General features: G+C 53.9%; 1 protein-coding gene across 7 annotated transcripts in view; it reads right to left on the bottom strand.

Moving 5' to 3' along the window:
* The window catches only part of HRH2 (histamine receptor H2), a 49,352-nt gene that overhangs the window by 3,155 nt on the left and 23,982 nt on the right, over positions 1-22,215 (bottom strand). The window contains exons 2-4 of one of the 7 annotated variants that reach the window (XR_001918610.1): positions 19,057-20,656; positions 8,537-9,366; positions 6,642-8,479 (exon numbers count right to left, since the gene is read on the bottom strand). Coding sequence is in view for 3 of the 7 variants with exons in the window: in XM_018053707.1 (XP_017909196.1) it covers positions 9,315-9,366; positions 19,057-20,132 (1,128 nt within the window). In the remaining 4 variants the exon portion in view is untranslated. Of the gene's footprint in view, positions 1-6,641; positions 9,367-9,772; positions 11,019-12,344; positions 12,480-19,052; positions 20,657-22,215 lie in introns of those variants that run through there. The other 6 variants (XR_001918612.1, XR_001918613.1, XR_001918611.1 and 3 more) reach the window with 6 other exon arrangements.

The following is a 22,215-nucleotide window of genomic DNA, read 5'->3' as shown; positions in this document are numbered from 1 at the left end:
GCGCTTGCCTTTCAAACTCCTACTGAGCAGCCAGCACATAGTAGGTCCTCAGTTAATATCTGCTGAGTCAAGCTGATTGAAGTTCCCTGAAGGAAAGTTAGCCAAACACTCCGGAAGAAAGGTTGTAACAAGTGTTTGATGTACATTTTCAGAAAGGATGTCCCCCACATCCAGGGATACAAAAGTCCCTTGCCTGTTGCATGCTAGTGTGGAAGGCTGACCTGCCTTTTCCTTCCACTATGTTCAGTGAGTAAGAATTCCTGTATCGTTTTTATCTAGAGCCTTCTGAGGTCAAGAGAGAACGGCTCCACACGGCGGGCCTGTTTTTCAGCACCCAGCATGCAGGTCTCGCTTTATAGCCCGGAGCGAGGGCAGGCTCGGAGCTTTAATCAGGCAGTGAAATCTGGACAGACTAGGGGGGCATTTTCTTGTGTCACTGTTTCTGCGTGCACAAGCACTTCCATTTTCCACAAGTGATACTGGATTTCCGTTTATGGCGATAATATAAAGTCCTATCAATTTATTTTGGTGAAAACAGCCAGGGGTGTGGAGATCTTAGGTGCACGTAATACAGTTGGGAGAGGACCGTGGGCTGCACAGGGAAGGGGATCTGCCAGTAGCTGTGGTTCTGGGGGTGTCCTTGCAAGTCCTGGCCCACCCTGGCTCACCCGTGGCCCCTGGAGACTCTGCCTAGGTTTCTGCAGCTCCAGGGCAGGCAAAATCTGGCTGCAGCTCTGTCTAAGGCAGCGGCTGCCACCTAGCTTCGTGCTTCCCTGCCTAGGCTGCTGGAGCAGTGGCTTTCCGCATCCAGCGTCAAGCTGGGAGCTAGCCTTCGCTTGGTGCTGAGATCAGGTCCTCTCTGAATGTCTTACAGAAGCTTGTGCCTGGTCTCAGCTCTAGCCATGATCTGTTAAGGGATTCTGGCCACCAGAGGAAGCAAACTCACTGCCTTCCCCAGAGAGAGAAAGAAGAGCACCATCGCTCCTCTTAGGGTCCTTCAGAGTGGCGCTGTGATATGGCTGTGACTCTGTAAGATGTTGTGGACAGGGACACAGCTGACACCTGAGCCTCCCTCAGCGCCTGGCGTGTCCCGGCTCAGCCAGTGCTGGAGGCCTCACCTGGCCCAGCCTCTCGCCACGGGTCTGGCCAGCCCCACCCTCACCTGCACGTCAAGGTCACATCCCTGGCATTTCAGAGGCTCCAGTTCTCCATGCCAGCAGGGTACATATTTGACCAAGCAGGCAGGGATCTAACCTTGGATTAACATACCAGATGGAGCCTGAAGTGTGATAAAATGACTTTCACTGAGATTAGTAAAATTATGGAAGGCAGGATAGCTCTAGGCTATGAAACTACCTCCCATCTCTGAAAAGGCTTAAAAATCCCTTAAAATAATGTGATTGTGAAGTATCACATGTTCATAGTAAAAGATTCAGAACATAGAGACTAGTAAGAAGAGGAAAATAAACATCTCAAATAACTCCTCTACTCAGATAGATCTTTTTGCTACATGGTGATTCTGCCCTTAAATATTTTTAAATAAAATACATCAAAGAGATTATATAAAAAACACATATGTGTGGCTTAAAATATTAAAATGCATGCCAGCGTAACCACCTCTCAGGTTAAGTGGCAGAATTTACCAGCCTCTGACTTGTTTCAGCAAACCTATATGTATTGGTAAATAATACTTTGTGTTGTTCCACCAGCATTTCACTTTTATATAAATGGAGTCGTGGTTTAGGGGTTTTTTGTTTTGTTTTGGTTTTAATGTACTACCTTTTTTTAAAGTGGTTGTTTAACATTATCTTTTGGGGACTGTGCTGTGTTCACATGTGGACCTGCAGATCATTTTCACTGCCATAAGGTACCCCAGCATGGGAAGATACTCTAGTCTATTTATCTGTTCCCCTTTTGATGGGCATCTGAGTTGTTTCTCATTTTTATGATCTTCCCTCGCAGACGTCTTTTTCAATTTACACTCTGCTGGTCTCATTAAATGAACAGGAGAGTTTCCTCCTTTCTCCCCTCTGAAGAGTCTGAGCAGCACTGGAATGATGCTCCCTTGAGTGTTTGGCAGAACTCCTTAGCAAAGCCAAGTACTACTCAGAGGTTGTAGGATCACTCACCTTTTCTATTTCTTCCCAAGTCAGTTCTGGCAAATTCTGTTTTGCTAGGAATTTGTTCACTGCATCTGAGTTTACCCTAGTTTGGGGCATAAAATTAATCAGGGGTTCTCATTATCTTTCTTAACCTTTGCAAAATCTATAATAGTATCTCCCTTTCATTCTTAATATTGTTCATGTTAATGATTAATCTCTCTTTAAAGTTCTGTCAATTTTACCTTTTGAAGCAAACTTATTTGGTATATACAGGTCTGGAATTCTTATCCTTCTAGTACACTGAATCTTTTTTTCAACAGGTGGTGACCATCCTTATGTTTAGTAATCCTTTTTGCTTACAGTTCACTTTGATATTAATGCAGCTACCCAGACTTCTTTTGGTTACTATTTGCCTAGTATACCTTATATTTCCTTCCTTATACGTTCTAGAGTCTTGTTTCCTTTAAGTCTATCTCTTGTAAAAATATTTGTTTGGATTTAAAAAATCATATCTGACAACCTTCACTTTTTAAACACTGGCACAACTTATTCCACTTATATTACCTATGATTACTGATGGATTTTGACTAATTTATTCAATGAGATTTTGTGCTTTATATTTGTCCCATCCTTTCTAAAATTTCCTGTCTTTTTATTTTTGTTTGGCCTGTTTTAAATAGCCTTTTGTCCTCCTTCTGTTTGCTCCTCACCACACAGAATTTCTATCCTCTTTTAAAAGATTGTTACCATGCACATTTCACTTCACAAGGCCTGGTGGTATGCAGCCCCTCCGCCTTTACTTAGCTTGCCATCCATGCCAGAGAAGTTGGATTCCCATCCTAGGTAGACTTTCTTAACATCACACATGTCTAGAGATCCTAGTAGGGTTAATATTCCTTCCTGGCCCATTTTTGCCCTGACAGGTGAAGCTAGAAGACATGAATGGGGTTTTAGCAGAGCCCATAACCAAGTATCTGCCATTCAGTAGCGGCTTATGGAAACACCTCATTTTTACCTTCCCCTCGTCAATTCCCCTTCTTTTGGTAATGGTACCTGGATTCTTTATTGGGATCCAAACTTCCCTCACTCTATCCATGTGGGTGAGGCGAGATTCACCTCTTATTCATTGCCCTGGCTCCAGCTCTGGGCACAGCGGGAGAGATATGACCCAAACCGGCCAATACAACTAAAACTTTCCATTGCAACAGGAGGAAAGGGGCGTATTTTGCATGGAGGGTGGGTACTAAGCTGGCAAGATGTAAAGCTGGAGCTTCTGGTGGCACCCCAGGGAGACTTTAACTGAAAATGAAGCAGCCTAGGATGAAACTAGTTGCAAGCTGGAGAAAGACAAAGTTATGAAGACATTTGAGTGGCTGAGTCCAGCTTGAAGCTACTCTTGATCTCTTCAGTTCTAAGCCAGTTCCCAACCTCCACCAATCCCAGCCTCTTATAACTGGGTTGCTGCTAATGGCATTTAAGTGTCCTAATAGCATTCCTAAGGAAAGGCCTTGGAATCTCCAACTTTTCTCATGAAGGCACTATAATATGTTCAGCCACCAGTGGTCAGAACTCAGTTTCAGTGAGAAGCTGTGCTCTGGCCTGCTCTGAACCTCAGTTTCCTCATCTGTGAGATATGTTGACAGTAAGTAGCGAGCTCACAGGACTACTGTGAGGACCACAGACAATGAGTGTTATTGCCCTTTCCAATCACCCTCTGCCTCTTAGAGTACAAGTTATCACACAGAACCACCACACCCATATGAGAATCCACTATTTCTTATGAATACTTGCCCCTTTATACGTGTCGTCCCCATCGCTTGAAACTCCGTTGTCTTCCCTGCTGTGCACTTTGGAGTGGTTCAAGGTTCTGTTCAGCATAGCCTCCTCTGCGGAGTTGTCTCTGAGGTCTCCCAAGGTTGCTGATTCCCTCCTGCCTCCTAGAACCCTTTTGCCAAGACCCTAACCTTCTTGGGCTAACGATCAGTTTACCTGTCTCCCAGACTACAGACAGGTGTAGGATCTGTCATTGTCTACCCCACTGTCCAAGTTTATAGCAGGGTTCAGTCGTGTGTGTGAGCTAATGAATGAAAGGCCCAGTCACTCTCAGTTTGGACGGCAGCTCTGCCCCTGGCTGCGCGGCAGCCTGCAGGCCTCTGGGCGGTGTCTCCTCCTGGTCTCGTTTCTGCCTTCCCACCGCTACCAGCCCAGAAGAGCACTCTGAGCTGGGGCCTCGGGACCGAGAGGCAGCCTTTCAGCCAATGCCTGCTGAACACCAGCCCTGTGCTGGGCTGACTGGGACCAAATGTGAGACCTGGAAGCTGGAGTCCTGCACTCGGGCTGAGGCTGCCTCACTCCCCTGCTGTCGGTCTCAGACAGTTCCACCTCCTGCTGAAACTCATCTCATCTGTGAAACGGGCACGATCCCAGGGGAAGGCTGTGGAAGCCAGGAGAAGGGATGGGAGAAGGGAAAGGCTGAGGAATTCTAGAAGATTCGTCTCCTCTCCCTCTTCCTCTCTTTCCTGCGATGGGTACAGCCGTTTGCTGCTTTGCCCTGAGGGTCAGCAAGGACTGGTGACTGAGGGTCTGTGTGCTGAAGGCTGGGCTGGCCCCTGAACCCAGACCCTTGCTGATCCCACACGCAAGCACCTAGGAGAGCCGGCACACCCAGGCGGGCAGTTTCACCTACATCCTGGGAGCCGGCTCCCTGGAAAGTCCTATCTCGTTCTTGAGAAGAGGGAAGTGGAGGAGCTTACAAAGGGGAAGTGACCCTCTAGTACCCTGGGAGTCACTACAAACCACGTGTCTGACTCCTTGCCTTGTGCTTTTACGAAAGTCAGAGGGGACCCTCTTCTCCAAGGAGACTTAATTTCTGGTCGTCCTAAAATAAGCTTTGAGGCAGAAATTCCCAGATGCCAAGTTACCAGAGCCCACTCGCATGAGTGTTATTTCCCTTGAACTGTTTACTATCACAAACCAGTATTACCCAATATTTGGCTGAAACGACCAAACTTCCGCCCTTCACTCATGAAAGAACTGATTTTTTTTTTCAGTGCATTCTCATAATTTTCTGGAAGTAAACCCAGTCTGCTTTGAAGAGAGGAGGGCCAGGCCAGGGTAGTGGGCACTCAAGACTGAGTCCACAGATGGAGCTTTCTGTCTGTCCTTCAAACATCAAGAGCAAGCTGGGCAAAGGCTTCCTGCAGGAGCTTTGCAAACACAGCATTCATTTTCATTACAGATAAGACACCCACAGAACTCCCCGGGACCAAGTTGAGATAATAAGTAAGAGTCACAAACTATTATCCCTTTTTAGTTTTTTTCCTGTGACAAGGGAAAGGATGGTGAGGGTCAGGGTATTTAGGCTCCTGAAAGTGATCTTGATTAGAGACCTCCCAGAACACACACCCCTAAATGCTGGTAGGCCACAGCCTGGGACCAGACTAAGAGCTCAAGGGAAGGGCTGGTGGTGACTCACCCCCGGCGGCAACCCCCGCGGCCTGGTAACACAGCCAGCATCCATGAGTTGTACTGGTGAATGACTAGTAAGTAAGTGACTGACAAGTGAGCCTTTACTGAGTGCTCACATGCTGGGTCCTGAGCGGCATGCTTGGCATCCTTTTTCTAGTTAGTGGCACTCCAAGGTAAGGGCAGGTGTCCTGTTTCACAGACTAGGAAACTGGGGCTCCAGGCGAGTAAGTGATGCCCCTAGATTACTCAGGAGCAAAGCTCAAATGTGAACCAACAGCTGTAGACTCCCAACTCTGATCCCTTCCCACTCCCTTTCTGAGGGCCAGACCATGTCAGTACGACAGAGAGCTAATATGAGAGATGCAGAGATGGCCAGGGCAAGGTCACTGGTCTCGAGGTGCTCAAGGATGTGAGTGGGTATGTGTGTGTGAGCAGACATCACTGGAATCGGGTCTGGGGCAATGAGTGGAAACTGAACAGGTGGTTAGAAAGGTGGCTAGTTTCTCGAGGCCCAGGGAGGCAGCACGAGCTGTGTGTCGTACTCTGAGAACTTGGAGTAGTCTAGGTCAGCTGGAGAGAAAGGAACTTGAAGTTACGGTGGAGGGGAGTGGAAAGGTTTTCAGCGGCGGGAACAGCCTGGCCTTGCTGGAGCTGACAGGCACCTGAGCACCGCTGAGGGCTTTCTGCCTGGGGAGTGTTTTGAACTGACCAAGGTACGGTCTCAGCTATAGCGTGGCCTGGCTGGTCTCCAGGAGTTGCTGACTGCATGGGTTAGTGTGACTGTACCTGCCCGTGGGTGTAGGAGCCCCGGGGGTAGGGGGGAGTGCTCCCCTCTGGTAGGGAGTGTGCACCCCCACAGGGGGAGGCGTGGCTCCAGGGCTGGGCTCTGCTGGTTTCCTGGGGTCCTCTTTAAGGCCCTCAGCCAACAGTCACACTGAGCGCTTACTGTCAGTCTGGCGTGCCACAGGGGCCCCACGACCCACATCTTTACAGAGGAGGGGACTGGCTCTTTGTAGGGTTAAGCAATTGACCTAACCAAGGTCACACAGCCAGTGGGTGGAGGAACAGGGCTCTGTGCCACAGTGGCGAGGTCCGAAGCCCGTGCTCTGGGCCCTGAGGGCAGCCAGCTGACAGCGAGGCCCAGCTCTGGGCATTTTGTCAATAGTGGCTCAGTTTAATTCACACATCCACCTCTATTTGATGGAGGGGGAAACAAAGGCACAGAGAGGTTAGGAAACCCATCTGAGGTCACACAGCTGGTAAGGAGCGCTGGGCATGTCACAGCACACTGGTTTTGCTGCTTCAAGGACACATAAAGGCGTGGCAAGCCCTCCTTCCGCTCAACCCTTCCTCTGCCTCTGCTGATAAATGAGGCGGCAGAATAATAGAGGATGGGAGTGATCACAGGTCAGCCTTAACACAGCTCTCATAGTATCCATGTGGTATGTTTGATACTATGATACTCGTACCTCCAGCAGTGCAGGGAGTTCCCAAAACCCTTCAGTCACTAGCACAGCAAGTAAGTGGAGGCGGCTTGAGAGAGCGCAGCTCTGCCGCCCACTGGAGTTCCCCGCCTTGGATCCGCCCCGTCCAATGGGCCCTGCTCAGGCCTCCCCAGTCCTGGGGGGAGCTGGTGTTCACCCGGCCCAGGTGCTCCAGCCCTCCAGTAACCTCCATGTGAGACTGCCTGGCTGGCTCAATCCTCAGCCTGAAACTGGCGTTTTTATTAAAAACTGAAGTAACCCCCTCCCCCGCCTTCCCCCCAACTCACGCCAGTGGATGCCATGGACAAAGAACCCATGGTACCCGAGGCAACTCTGAAAGTCACTGAGGCACTCTGCCCTGGGAAAAACTGGCAGAACAGGTGTTCAGATGGACACTCTCAGGAGCCGATTCCGTGAGCCTCCTTCTTGCATCTCCTCATGTCTAGAAAGCCCTGAAATCCTTCGTGGTGATAGTGCTCCTCGTGACTAGCAGAACCCTTCTGCAAAAAAAAGAATTGTGCTTGACTGCAGGTGCACTCCCTTCACCAGAATCACATTCTGACCTTCCCCTCTGCCTCTTTGGAGAAGCTTCTCAGAGCTGTCTGAAATGCTGTCCTGCCGGCTACAGTCTTCATTTTGCCCGAATAAAACGTAACTCTCAACTCACACGTTGTACAATCTCTAGTCTCTGAAGAGCTCAAGCCCTGGATGTGGGCACCCTGATGGCTCCTCCTCAGCGCATTCTGCTCCCCTCCTCTCTCGCCCCTGTCCAGGCTAAATGGCAGAGCCCTCTCCTCCTTGCTGAGGAGGCCCTCTGTCCTCGTGAGCCCCCCTCACAGCGGCTCCAGGGCCCTCCCCGCTGCACGGTCAGAAGTGGCTGACAGCGACCCCCTCCCCTGCGCTGCACAGCCAAGCTAGAAAACAATTAAGCAAAGTGTAACAGGCCGAAAATATCCCTCCCCTTTCACCAGTAATTCTGGTTCCAGAAATTCAGTTTCTAGGGAAATAATCAGAAAGAAACAAAATGTTCTTTGCATGGAGATGTTCATCACAGGATTGCTTATAATAGCAAAAATAATGCCTAGACAAGGGCAAAATACAAACACGGGGGAACATTTCAGCCTGTCTCAGGCTCCGCGGGCAACCCCTCCCCCACCAGGACGGCAGTGAGCGACTCTGTTCTCAGGGCCTGTGGGTCTGTTCTCTCCGCGAAGCCCTGCAACTCCCATTTGAAATGGGCACCTGCCCCGTGTCCATTTAACACTTGAAGGAATGGAGGCATGGAGAGGTAGCCTGCCTGAGGTCAGCCAGCTCCCAGGCAGTCAGGCGCTGTCAGGCGCTATCAGCCTCAGCCCCTGGCAGGGCAGCGGGGGTACTGGTCATCACCATCTGCAGCCCGTTGCTGACTGCAGGCCGGTGTGTCGGCTGGGCGCTGTGTCTCTGGCAGGGCAGGGGGGACGCTGTTTGGAGACGCACTGGCACCTGGGCGCTGTGTCTCTGGCAGGGCAGTGGGGACGCTGTTTGGAGATGCACTGGGCTTGCTTGGGTTCTCACCTGGGCTGGTTATCCTGCCATTCAGGCCACGATCCAGAAGGGAAACAGAGCCATGTGGGAGTGTCCGAGGGCATCCAGCCTTCAGGAGCCTTGTTAAGAGCAGCTCCCCCAACCCAGAGAGGAGGTTGGGTGTCAGTTCCCTGCTAGAGTGGGCCCTGGACCCAGCCCCTCCTTTGGGGTCAGAATGCTCATTGGAGGTGAGGTGAGGGGGGATCGCCTGCAGACATGGCAGAGAGGAGGCTTCACGGAACTCTGCACCCCAGTTCCTCTGCTCCCAAGGGGGTGCAGAAGGCCCTTAAATTCCCCCAGACCTACAGTGAGTCTCAGTGTGCAGTTGGGCCTTGGGGCCTTCCTGCCGGGTGACGTGGGGGCCTGTGGTAGAGGCCAAGGCCCGTGGGAGGATGTGGCTGGTCCTCAGCAATGCCGGAGGGCCTGGAGCAGGCATGGCGTGGGCGCCACAGATGAAGACAGACTCTGTGGGGGCCAGACAGCCCCCGGGAGCTTAGCTTACCCTGCAGGGAAGGAGCAGGCAGGGAAGGGACTCTTGCGTTGGTGGGGTTCCACTTCCAAAGTCACCATGGTTACCACTGGAAGTGACTGAGATCCCCTGACCTGGAAAATGTACGTTTCCCCACCATCTGTTAAGTGGTGGCCTACGGGCACGCAGAGCAGAATGAAACAGAGTCTTACACCTCAGCACTGTGCTCTAAGCTTCTGTTCTAGGCCAGACATGAATGCCTTTGGTCTTTCTTCCAGCCCTGGAAAGGAGGGAGGGGTTGGGTGATCAGTCTTGCTTTTCAAATGGGGGCAAATTTTAGAAAAGGAAGTACATTTTCTATTCAAGCGCATTGGTGGGCTTCCCAGACCCTGTGAATCCCAGTCCCTGTCTCCTCTCCTCCCCAACTTCCAGCCTCTGTTGCCTAGAATGGCACCTCCAACCTCCTCCCTTCAGCTTAGAAAATTCCTGCCTGTCCTTCAGGAGTCCGCTGAGCCATCACCCCTTCCAGGAGGCTTTGCCCAATGGCTGGGCCCCCCGGGGCCCTCTTGGCCCCCACCTGCACTTACCCAACGTGTCTGCACCCTGACAGCTCATCTGAGAACTCCATTAGTTGCACCCCCTCTAACCACGCCCCGCCCCCCCCCCCCCCACCGTACAGGGCAGGGGCTCTAAAGGGCAAGTGAATGAGTGAACCAGGAAGGCTCAGCAGCCCCTGAGACAGAGACTTAGCTTAGAGAAGTCCATGCATGGATCCTCTTGTCGCTGTGACCCTAGGACCACATGTGCTCACAGAGACAGAAAGCGAGTACCGAGCGTGACTTCAGGGCTTGTGGAAGATGGCCCCATGAAGGGGGTTTCTCTCTGACTTTTAACTTTCATGTTCCATTTCAATGATGATGAAGTATTTATAAATATTCTGTGCCTCCCGAGTCAATGTGGAAAGGGGAAGTTCCTCAAGACCTCTGGGTGCTGGGAAATGTCCCGCTGTGCACACAGAGCACCCATCTCCAGAGGATGATGGCACGCGCTCAGTCCCAGAATGAGGAAGGCCCGGGCCTCACCCGCCCGCCCACACGTCCCAGCGCCTGCAGTCCTCACCGCAATCTGCAGCCTTCCACACGAGATGTAGGCAAGCAGAGCCACTTGCCAGTTTGGGGAGCTAGGACAACCCCCGCCCCCATCTTTCTGCACAAAAACGGGCAGGAAAGGAATGGTCCTCACACCCCAGGGGAGCCTCGGGGACTCTGGACTCCCTAAAATGCCCAGTGGGTCTCAGACACACCTTGCCCTAGTCCCCCGATGCTGCCACAAACAGCTGCTGTGGGTTTAAGGAATACAGCATTGCCTGTGACCCACTGCTGTCTCGTCAGGAGCAGGGACAGCTGCTAGGAGCTGTAGCCCTCTTTCTCAGATGAGCACATAGAGGCCCAGAGAGAGGTGCGATCTTCTCAAGACCACATAGCCGTCCATGCCAGAGGCAGTGAGAAAGCCAGGGCCCCCGTCTGCCAGGCTGAGGCCCTCCTGGCAGCCCCATCCTGCACCCCATCTGCACCCCTACCTGTGTATGACCCTGCCCGCAAAGCTCAGGCTGCAACAAAGACACGTTTTACTGAATTTGCCTCTTCATCCTCAGAGCAATTCATTAGTATGAAAAACAGGTTCCTCCCCACCCTTGCCAGAAGATTCTTGACATAAACACTGTTGGGGGTTTGGCATAATTTCTCTCTCTTGTTAGTATTTATATATAATTAGTGTTGGAATGGTCCCTTGAGATGGATCCAAGCCCCCCATTTTCAGAGAAGGGACACGAGGCTCAGGATCAGGGTCCAAATTGAGTGCTTCAGTGGCGCAGCTGAGATACAAGTCCACGGAGCCTGTCTTGGACTTTCCAGCTGCTCATTTACAGGGGAGCTGCAGGAGGGAAGGGAGGAGAGGCAGGGTGGGGGGAAGGAAGAGAGGAGGAAGGGAGAAAGAACGGGAAAGAAAGAAAAACCAGCATTTACAAGCATCTACCCTGTGCCGGCACTTTGCATCAACTGGTGCTGAGCCTCATCAAAATCCTCACAGGGAGGTATTTTAATCCCCATTTTGCAGATAAGCAAGTTGAAGCTCAGAGAGTGCAAGCCACCTGCCCAAAGTCACAAAGCCAGTAAATGCTAGCACCCTTTCCTTTCCCCCACCTCAGGGGTTGGGGGCTTCCCTGGTAGCTCAGCTAGTACAGAATCCGCCTGCAATGCAGGAGACCCCGGGTTGATTCCCGGGTCAGGAAGATCCCCTGGAGAAGGGATAGGCTACCCACTTCAGTATTCGTGGGCCTCCCTCATGGCTCAGATGGTAAAGAATCCACCTTCAATGCAGGAGACCTGGGTTCAATCTCTGGGTTGGGAAGATCCCCTAGAAGAGGGCATGGCAACCCACTCCAGTATTCTTCCCTGGAGAATCCCCATGGACAGAGGCACCTGGCGGGCTGCAATCCATGGGGCTGCAAAGAGTCGGACACGACTGAGGTACTAAACAACACAGTGAGCAGGGGTTGGCAGACACTAGCCTGAAACGGTTGGCAAAAGTGAATGGAAGAATTATATTTTGTGACTAGTGAAAATGATATGAAATTCCTATTTTGGCGCCCATAAATAAAGTTTTATTGGAAGGCAGCCAGCACCATTCATTTCTGTATTGTCAGGGGCTGCTTCCCTGCTATGCCAGCAGGGCTGAGTAGTGGTTACCTCGGAACATAGGCACCAAAGAGCTAACGCACTTATCCTGTCTGGCCCTTTGAAGAAGAGGCTTGCTGAGCCCTGCCCTCCACCCTGCCTTTTCCCAGGGGTCTGGAAGGCGGGCAGGACCTCTCTGTGACTCTGTTCTCTGCACGAGGGTATCAGGGCTGAAATCCAGACCTCCTTCTGCTCGCCAAGCCATGTACTTTGGGGCTGGGTGCCCTGGAGAAAAGGCCTTCTCCTAATTTGTTCACCAAGTGTGTTTACCCTGTTCTTGTCGGTGCAAAGCTGCTAGCGGCGGGCCCCCCTCCCTCTGCATTGCAGCCCCCGAGAAGGAAGCCCCATAGCAGTCCTGTCAGACCTGTGACAGAAGGCGCCAGAAGGGAGGGTCAGGAAAGGGCAGGCGCCAGGGTCTGTGCCAAGCCAGCAGAAGGGAGGGAGGGTGGCCGGGCACCGCTGGGGCCTCCAGCCTGCTTCAAAGGCGCCGTCCCCAGAGGGCGGGAATTGAGCGGTTCTCTACCTTTCAAGTGACTCCTGGGGGGCCATGGTTTATTCTCCTTGACTTGTGAGGCTGTAAAAGGCTTCCCACCTCCTTTCCCTCTGCTCTCCTTCCCCTGACTCCAGGGCTGGGAGGGGGTCTCACTCCCCAAACTCTCTGAAGAGACAGAAGACGAAAAGGATTAACGCCTCGGTGCAGCCCATGTGCTCCGCCGTGTAGCAGCACAGACACCACCCCCAGGCCCGAGCAGGGCCTTCCCAGCTCACCCAGGCAGGAGAGGGGACGCAGGCCTCCGCGCGGTCCAGGAGGCAGCCTCACACCTGGACCCCCACCCCCAGGGCCGGGAACGACCCGGAGCGGCCAGGAAGCCCGAGCACTCGGTAAAAGAGAGAAGGGACCCTGGACGTGCAGGGAGTGGGGAACCGGAGGGAAAGACAGCACAGAGCAGAATGGGAAAAGGAAAGGAAGTGAGGAAAGGCAGAAAATGCAGGAAGCACCAGAGCAGCGCGTGCCAAGTGCAGCAGCCGGGCGCGGGAGACCGTGGGCCATCTGAAACGCCCAGGACAGGCTCGTCCATGGAGACAGGAAGGACACTCGCGGCGGGGTGGGAAACGCAGGGATTGGGGGGGTGATGGCCAAAGGCTACAGAGCTTCTCTGGGGTCATGAACACGTGATGGCAGTGTAACTCGGTGAACAAGCTCCAAGCCAGGGAAGTATGCTTGAAATGAGTGAGTCCTACCGTATGCGAAGCGTGTCTCAACAAAAGCGCTATACACAAGAAAGCTAGAAAATGACAGAAAAGAGACAAAATGAGAAGAAAGGAAAAGTGGTGGATGGCAAAGAAGGAAAACTCGTGTCTGTTAAAGCACCTGCCACGTGCCAGGAAGTGTCCTAAACGCCGGCATCCTTGATTCCATTTTACTCCCACAATCCTGCAGAGTAGGTCTGATAACAGTCATCACTTTACAGGTAAGGAAACTGCAGCTCAGACTGTCTGTGACTTGTCTAACATCACCCAACCCCTAACTAGGGGAAGACCAGGGCTCCTATCAGGTTCCCTAGGTTCCACCCCGAGGCAGGAAGACACCCCATTAGCCTTGCAGCGTGACCATCAGGCACAGAGGGCGGGGGACAAGGCAGCTGGCAGCAGGGCTCCAGTGCAGGGGGCAGGGAGGCCCCTTGGTACGGTGGGGTGGGGGTGGGAAGGGGATGGGGAGCAGGGTGCAGGATACCAGCTGCTCTGGGCACCTGTGCCAAGAGTGTTCAGGAAGGCCCCTAAAGAAATACTGGAATCAACGTGCCAAAGTTTAGTCTATTTCAGAACCCAAATGATACGAGTGGACAAGTTCGGGGTAAATTATGCAATGCTTCCTTTCTGAGCAAAGCCGCTTCTTAAGAAGAAGCATGTATACATTAGTCATGCAAACTTTTTACTGCTAATGGGATCCCAGCCTCCTCTGCCAGACCAGACTGGACTTGGAGCAGAAGATAAAGCCAGCTCCGCCCTCCCCCAGCTCCCAACCTCAGGTCAAACTGGGTCACGGCAGCGTGGAGACACAATGAACCACATCTAGGCTGTCTGAACTCTGGATCCCCATCCCAATTCCAGAATCCTTTCACCACTCCTGGGGGGCATGTGGGGTGACTCCGTGATTCACAGCAGGCCGTGGATCCCCCAGTCAGACCTGCTGCTGATGCTGCTAGTTGGAGGCAAGCCCTTTAGTGACGTCAGAGTTAGAAAAAGGAACCAGGAATTTCTGAGCTTTCACTAGGTTCCAGCAACTTCCCTCTGAGACTGGGTTCCCTGATCTCTTAAGCAGGGGTGGCGTTAGCCACCTCTCTGGGCTCCTGTGGACCCAGGACGAGACATTTACGCATTCAGTCATTCACTGATTCATTCAACAAGCACTGCTGAGCACACTGCCAGGCCCAGTGCTAGGTGTTGGGCAGGAACCAGCACAGACGTGGGCCTGCCCTCAGGGGGCTTACAGTCTAGGGGAGCAGAAACCACACAGAGAGGATGTGCCAAGAGGGGTGAGAAGCTGTCCTGTGCTGTGGGGAGGCGTAGCCTGGGGACAGAGCTGAGGGGTGCAGAAGAGGAGGCAGGGAGCGGGCCGAGCTGGAGGGCAGGGCCTCGTGGGTCAGGATGAGTGCCCAGGGGCAGAGCTGAAGGTCGTCCTGTCGGAGGAAACATTCTCGCCAGCAGCAGAAGGAAGGAGGGCGGATGGGAGGCAGAGGGGAGAGGCCTGGCTGCAGGGGGCACCTGTGGCTCCCTGCCTCCCTCCGCACCTCTTCTTCCTGAGTTCTGACTCCCACCTCTGGGCTTCAGGGAGGAGGGCAGTGGGCACAGGGACCCTGCAAGGAGGTGGAAGACTCCGTCTCTAGAGAGACACAGATACTCTGATGCTCAGAAAGCTTATCTCCCTGCCTTGGGAAACAGCATAGGGTGGCTGAGTATTCAGGGAAGGACTCAAGAGCCCTGGGCAGGGATTCAGAGAAACAGGCTCTCCTTCCAGCCCCTCCCCTAAGTTGCTCTGGGCCTCAAGTTGCTTGCTTCCCATCTGCTCTCTACGGGACTAGCACTGAGTCTGGGCTGAACTCAAGTCCATTCAGCGTTTCATCATGGAGAGACCCTGGCTTTGAGGTCAGATGGGTTTGGGCTGGAATCCTAGCTCCGGACGGATGAGGCAGCGTGGCCAATGTCAGCTACGTTGCTCCTAGCTGAGGGCCCACATTCAGAGAACCACTACCCTAGAATAACATCCCCCCGGGACAAGGGCCTCTGCCTGGCTCAATGTGACACCCTCAAACAGTGCTGGCATGTAGCAAATTCTCGGCAAGTGCGTGCGAATGAACTCATAGAGTGGTTTGTTCTGGTGAGGGCAGAAGGGGCTGGAGGGTGGCTGTGGGCCTGGGGATGGGGTCAGGAGGTGGTCAGGGGTAAACCATGAAGGGCCTCTAATCCTCATGCTAAGTCAGGGAGCTGGGGCTTCTGACAGCTGCACGTGGGCCCCCAGAGGTCTACATCCTCATGGTGGAACTTGAGAACGTTATGTGGCAAAAAAGACTGCATATGTGATTAAGTTAAGGACGTTAGGATAGGGTAGTTATCCTGGGTTACCGCAGTGGGCCCTAAAGGTAATCACAAGTTCTCTTAATAAAGGAAGGAGGCAGGCGGAGAAGAGGAGGAGGAGACGTGGCCAAGGAGGCAAGAGGTCAGAGTGATATGAAGAAGGGGCCACAAGCCAATGAGCTCAGCGGCCCCCAGAAGCCAGAAGAGGCAGGGAGAGGGGTTCTCCCTTGAAGCCTCCAGAAGAAACCCGCCCTACGCGCACCTTGGTCTCAGTCTCCTGGTCTCCTGGACTAGCAGAGAAGAAACCTGTGTTGCTTCCAGTCACCAAGTTCACAGTCATTTGCTACAGCAGCCCTCTCTTGGGAGCTAACCCAGGCCTGTTTCAAGTAAAAGCAGTGGAGTTTACTGAGCAGGGTCAGTGGAGCAGAGGGGATGAGGCTGGGGACCTGGGGTCAAAGATGGGGAGAGGTGATGAGGGGCGAGCTGAAGAAGGCCACCTCGGGTCAAGAAAGGGCAGACAGAGCATCCTGCTGGGGAGGAGGCTGCAGGTCGGCCTCAGGGAGGGGAGGACCGTCCAGCTGAGCCACTCTCTCCTGGAGTCTCCCCTTGGCTGACTGTGCCACGCCCCCGCCCCACCCCCCATCCCAACCTCCCCCACCGCCAACCAAGGGCACCCAGCCCTTTGGCAGTGATAAGGGTTTTCTGCCAGGTCAATGCTGGGTTTTGCGCCCAAATGGGGAGCAGAAAGGACATACTATCGGTCATCGAGGAAGCTGGGAGCCAACCTTACGAAGGGTCACACAAGTCCCCAATCACCCTGGCAGCCTCCACGGGAAACGCAACCTCTGGCTGTCCCTGGCTTCCTGAACATATTCCCACAGCCATAGACGAGGCCCTCCAGCCGGCTCACCACCTCCTCCGCCGGACCCCTGTGCTCCGCGGCTGCTACGTGTGACCCAGGCAGGCCCAGCCTCTCAGTTGGCCTCGGCGGCCAGGGTGGTGCTGACGATCGGAAGAGGAGGTGGCCACTCACTGCCCGCCACGTGCCGGGCACCCGGAGGACAATCAGTAGGGGGGCTGCTACTTCTGCTTCTGCTCAGATCTTGGCTCTGGCTGCGTCACTAGCTTGAGTTCCTTGAACAAGTCACTTCTCCGAGCCTCGTTTCCCCCACCTGTAACGTGGGAGCTAAACACCTACTTCACGGGGCGGTACGGGGAACTACTGCGGCCCTAAGTCTCACGGGGCCCCGGCATCGCTGCCTGGAGGGCTGTTCCCACCTGCACGTAGGGCTCAGCTGGGAGGGCTGCCCCCAGGCTCCCTGGGCCGTCACTGCCCCCTCCGGGTGTGCTGCACGCTGGATGTCAAGGCTTAGCACACGCAGCGCTGAACCATGCCATCTCTTCCTCAACCAGACCGTGAGCAGTTACAGGTGGCGAGGGTGGCAGCATGCGAGGGGGCCCGGCTCTATCTCCCTTTGCAACCCAGCACCTGGGAGGGGTGGGGATAAGACGCTGTCACGGAAAGATCAGTATACAGAAATAACAGCCGTGGTGGAACTGGCACCTAATGGGTGTTGGATGAGGGCTGGTCTCTGCCAGTGCGGTGCTTACTGGATGTCTCCCTGAGGACCTGGGGGTAAAGGCAGCCTGTTAACCCGGGTCCCACTGGTCAGCGCAAGAGCAAGTGGAATGATGGCCAGACTGAACCGTGTCGACGGCTTTCTCCCGAGTGTACACTCCATGCCTTGTCCTTTGCTCTGTGAACTAAACTAGCTTTGTACTTAAGACTGCTTGTCCTGAGTGAAGCAGTGTGTAGGACAGGGTCATCTCACCCCGTGTCAGACCTCTTGATCTGCACTTTGGAGAGATGTCTTTGGGCGGCTTGGAGGATGGATTGGACAGGGAGAATCTAGAGGCTGGGAGGCCTGGAGGAGGCTGGAGGCAGGAACAATGAAGCTCATTCTGGAAGGATAGCAGGGCACAGGGGAGGACCTGGGACCCACATCGAAGGGGGGACACTGCACACCCTGCTGCTGCAAGGGCCAGAGGGACACAAGGCCAAGGAGTCCCGTTGGGCAATTTTGTCCCCAACAATACCAGCTCCCAGAGGGTGTAGGTGTGCGGTGCTCATCCAAGCTTTTTTCTCGAGTCCAGTGCTCGGTGCTCGAGAGCAGACAAGTATCCCAGGGCGCTCACAGAGCTTGTTCGCATCCCTCGGCCCCCATGTGCCTCGGGTGATTCTGGGAGGTGAGCAGGGCAGGCTGCTTGAGGACAAACCCCATAATCCATGAGAGGAGGATGCTGAGGCCCAAGAGGGGCAGAGGTGTGCTCAAGCCACAGAGCCGAGACGAGGCTGTGCAGCGGACTTCCCAAACCTGTCTGTCAAAACAGATGCCAAAATGTCACTTCTGCATCCCTACTGCCCAGCACAGTTCCTGGCATGTGATGGGAAGTTGACACATGTTTGCAAATGAATGGAAGGGTGGGTGGGTGGATGGATGGATGGATGGATGGATAGATGGATCGCTCACACAGACCAGCATTCTGGGGGGCAAAGGCATGGTCTGTGGGACGAGAAAGGAGGGTGACTTTTCCTGAGCACTTGTACGTGTCAGGGATTCTACCGGCATCCTTCACTCCCCTCAGCAGCTAGATGGGGGTCAGTAAGCCCTGTGCAACTTCTCTCCACGTGTGAGCTTCCTTGAGCCACTCAAGTCTTTGGGGAGGTTTCCCTTAATACCTCTCAGGGGCTTTGTCACAAGTGAGTTTATCTCAGCCTCATTCTGACCTTATATTTCCAGCCAGGGTACCTCTCGAGGGTGGAGTCTTGGGGCCTCCTCTCTCTTGCATGCCCTGTGTCTCACACATGCAGTGGTCTCCAAGCCCACTTTTTACTAGCCTCCTAGATCTTGCTCTATTCTCTTCCCTCTTACGGAGCAGTCACGCATCCCTCTTCACCGATGTCCCCATCTCATTCTTCAGGTCCACGTCTGAGGGGACAACCAGAATCCTCTCTCCAAAGCACAGTGGTGATTGGGTTACCCCCATCCTAACTTCTAATCCTTCTATCTTCCCCTAAGACCTAAATTACAATGCCCAAGCCTGGCTTTCAAGGCTGCGTCTTCCCGATGCAGCCAAGCCTCTTTTTTCTCCCACTTGAGCACTCCACAAAGTAAAAGCTGGTGCATAACAGGTGCTCAAGACTGTGGGCTGAATGGGGTCTCTGATTTAAGCCCCCGGCGGCAGCACTAGTGCATGGCTATTTGAGGGCTGTTGGTGGATTTAAGTGAACACCTATGACCACTAACTAAGTGGGCGGAGTTGAGCCTCACACTTAGGCCCCCTGATTGTAAGGACGAGGTAGCTAGAAGAGAGGGCCCACCAGTTCTGAGTCAGGGGCACTCTGTGCAGATGCCAGCTCTGTGTGGGGCCCTGGCAAAGTTCTCTGAGATCTGACTCGCTCCTTTTGAAAACGGAGGTCAAAAGTTCTACCTGAGGGGGCGTTCAGGAGGATGCAACAACACAGGGTTTGCAAAGTGCTCGTGAAGGCTTCCCAGCACGCAGCATCCGAGGCAGCAACTGGGGAACGGCTGTCACCCTGAGGGAGACCCTCCCCTCCACCACGCTCCTTCCCTCATGCAAACTGCCGGGGGAGTTACCTGTCTGCGGCGCCCTGGGGGGCCGTGACCTCAGTCCCGCTCCACACCTGGAGCCTCAGGGGCCTCTCTTCCGGCCACCTGGGTTCCCGGCCCGGACGCCTCACCAGCTGAGAGCTGTTGGACCCCAGCGAAGTCCTGCGGGCGTCGTGGCCGGCGGGGCTGCAGCGGAAGAGCTGCTGGTAGGCCGTGCGGAAGTCTCTGTTGAGCGCGGCGTACAGCACGGGGTTCAGGGCCGAGTTGGCATAGCCCAGCCACAGGACCACGTCTTCCACGGTCTTGTCGACAGCGCTGTCCCCCCGCAGCCCCCGGTAGATGAACACGGTGAAGTACGGCAGCCAGCAGACGACGAAGGCCCCCATGACGGCAGCCAGCGTCGCCGTGGCCTTGTGCTCCCTGAGCGTGGCTGCCCTCCACGGGCCCACGTTGCGGATCCTCCTGGCCTGCTCCCGGGCGATCCTGAGGATGCGGTAGTACGTGACGCACATGACGAGCAGCGGCAGGTAGAAGGTGACCAGCCCATCCACCAGGCCGTACACCAGGTTTACCTGGACTTTGCACTTGGGGACGGCGTGGCTGTCACTGCGGTTCTCAGGCCTGCCGTTCCATTCCAGGTGGATGGACAGGAAGGACAGGGTGATGGAGATGACCCAGATTAAGACGAGGGAGACGGCGACCCGGAGCGGGGTGACCAGCACGGGGTAGCGCAGGGGGTCCGTGACGGCGCAGTACCTGTCCAGGCTGATCATGAAGAGGTTGAGGATGGAGGCCGTGCAGAGCATGACGTCCAGGCTGGTGTAGATGTTGCAGAAGACCTTGCCGAAGCCCCACTGGCACGACAGCTGGTGGAAGGCAGAGAAGGGCAGCACCAGCAGGCCGAGGAGCAAGTCGGTGATGGCCAGGGACACGATGAAGCAGTTGGTCAGGCTGCGGAGCCGGCGGTTCAAGCCCACCGCCAGGCAGACGACCACGTTGCCAGCGATGGTGATGAGGATGAGGAGGGTGAGGACTACGGTGACGGTGACCTTGAACGCGGCGGGGTCCAGACAAGAGGAAGAGGCTGTGCCATTGGACGCCATCCTGGGTCCCTACAGCTCCTTCCCCTGTGCACCCCCACCCCGCCCCGGGCCCGTGGCTGCTCCTCTTCCAGCTCCCCAGCAGATCAATTATGTCCACCGCTGGGCTCCAGGCTGCCCACCAGAGCTGAGAGAAGTATCCAAATGTGGGGAGGCTCCAGGGACCAAGCTAGTGCTGTTTTTTCTAGAATAAATAAGATGATCTCCAAGAAGGTGGGGGGCATGAGTAGGAAGGAAGATGAGGGACATCTAGTTCTCGAAGCGAGTTTCCTGGTTCAAGCCACAGTCTTCAAACCGCCTCCAACAGAGCCGGCTTCCTCCCAGGGCTGAACGCAGCTCCACTCTCAGGCTGTTGCATGGAAACTGAGGCACTGGGGCGTGAGTCTGGAGGTGGCTTTGGTTTTATTGGGGAGGTCTCATGTGGCGCTATGGCTGCAGCCTTCTCCATGACGGATAGCTGCCCCCATCCACGTGATGGGGGTCCGGCACGGCTGCCTTGCCCTCTAGGGTCCACTGGAGAGCGTGAGCTAGAAACACAAAGATGGAGGTTTGAGCATGTTGAAACCAGATCGAGAGAATTCAAAATGAACACTTCTAGACCTTGACCTCACTTCAAGACGCCAGGAGGCCAGTCCGGCATCTCTCCTTAGAAGGGACCAGGGCAGTCAGGAAACACAGTGAGAGGAGGAAGGGAGACGGGATGTGAGGGGCTGACCAGCAAGTCATCACAGGAGGCACAGGAGGACGGGCTCATGTTTATACTGTTTATATTAGAGGTTCTAGACACAGACGCTGCGCTCTGAGAAAACGGGCGCTGCATCTGCTCGGTCACTGCTGGTTCCCAGGGCCTGGCTCCACCGGCAGGCATTACACCTATGATGGATAAATGAGAAAATGAATGAAAAAAATAGCCAGCATTAATACACTGACTCTGCCAAGTGCTGAGAACAGTGTTCTACACTCTAGCTTCATAAAACATCAACACACTCTGCACAAGAAGCCAACCAGCTTTTTCAGGAGAGGGCCAGCTCGTGAACATGTTCCGCTTCGTATCCTGCAAGCTCTCTGCTGCAATTCACTTAACTCTGTTTCGTGTGAAGGCACCTCCACAGACAGTGCGCAGATGAGTGATCCTGGACGTTACTATGGACACTGAAGTGTGAATGTCATGTCGGTTTCATGGGTGGCAAAATCTCTTGAATTTTTCTCAAACTCTTTAAAGCAACTTCTGGGCAAAAAATGTAAAATTGCTATTCTTAGTTCACGTGATGCACAAAACCAAAGAGAGGACCAGATCTAGCCTGCTGTCCCAGTCTGCCAACTGCAGCCCCAGCCCTGCTCTGGACATCTCTGTAAACCTCACTCTCCAGGTCAGTGGGTGCAGACCTCACTCAGTCTTTCAAACGGCTGCGTAACAGCCTGTGGGGTGGCTGGCTGTGATTATCACCACTCCACCATAGGTATTTTGGTGGTTTCTAGTTTCTTCCTTCCTCCCTCCATCCCTTCTTCCTTTCTGCCTCTGGTCCCACATCAAACATCACTCCAATGGAATACCTGCAGACGCCATGCTTCTTTTGGTTAAATATCTGGTGAAATTCCTTCTTAGTGGTGATGCTCTATGATTCTGATCCATGCAAAACAAGCTAAGGCCCTGCTTGATTCCTGGATGCTTTCTTTCAAGCGGATCCTGGTTTTCCAGAGAACAGCCAGCAGCAGTCTCCTGGGGTCTGGGAGTGTGCAGAAAATCAAGCTGACAGAGGACCTCCTCTCAGGAAAGAGCTCAACGCCATTTGACACAGACGAAGTCTCTCTCTGGCTCTTGGCCGGGAGTGGTTTTGCAATCTGAATAAGAGCGGCATCGTTGAATCGCAACCGCTATGTCGGCACAGGGATCACGGCTCCTGGTCACCTTCTGCCACTCCAGCTGGCTCAGCCACCTAGCCTAGCAGGCTGGGCCTCCAAGTATTATTTTTAGAAGATTTTTTCATTACATAAATAGCCCAAACAGTAAGGCTGTTACTGCCACACTTAATTAACTTTGGAGGGGGTAGCAAGACTGTTTGGTTTGTTTTTTTTTTTTTTTTTT

This window comes from Capra hircus, chromosome 10 (assembly GCF_001704415.2).
Source record: "Capra hircus breed San Clemente chromosome 10, ASM170441v1, whole genome shotgun sequence".
NCBI lineage: Eukaryota > Metazoa > Chordata > Mammalia > Artiodactyla > Bovidae > Capra > Capra hircus.
The sequence above is the reverse complement of the archived record's forward strand: the minus strand, read 5'-3'. Positions and strand labels throughout refer to the sequence as shown.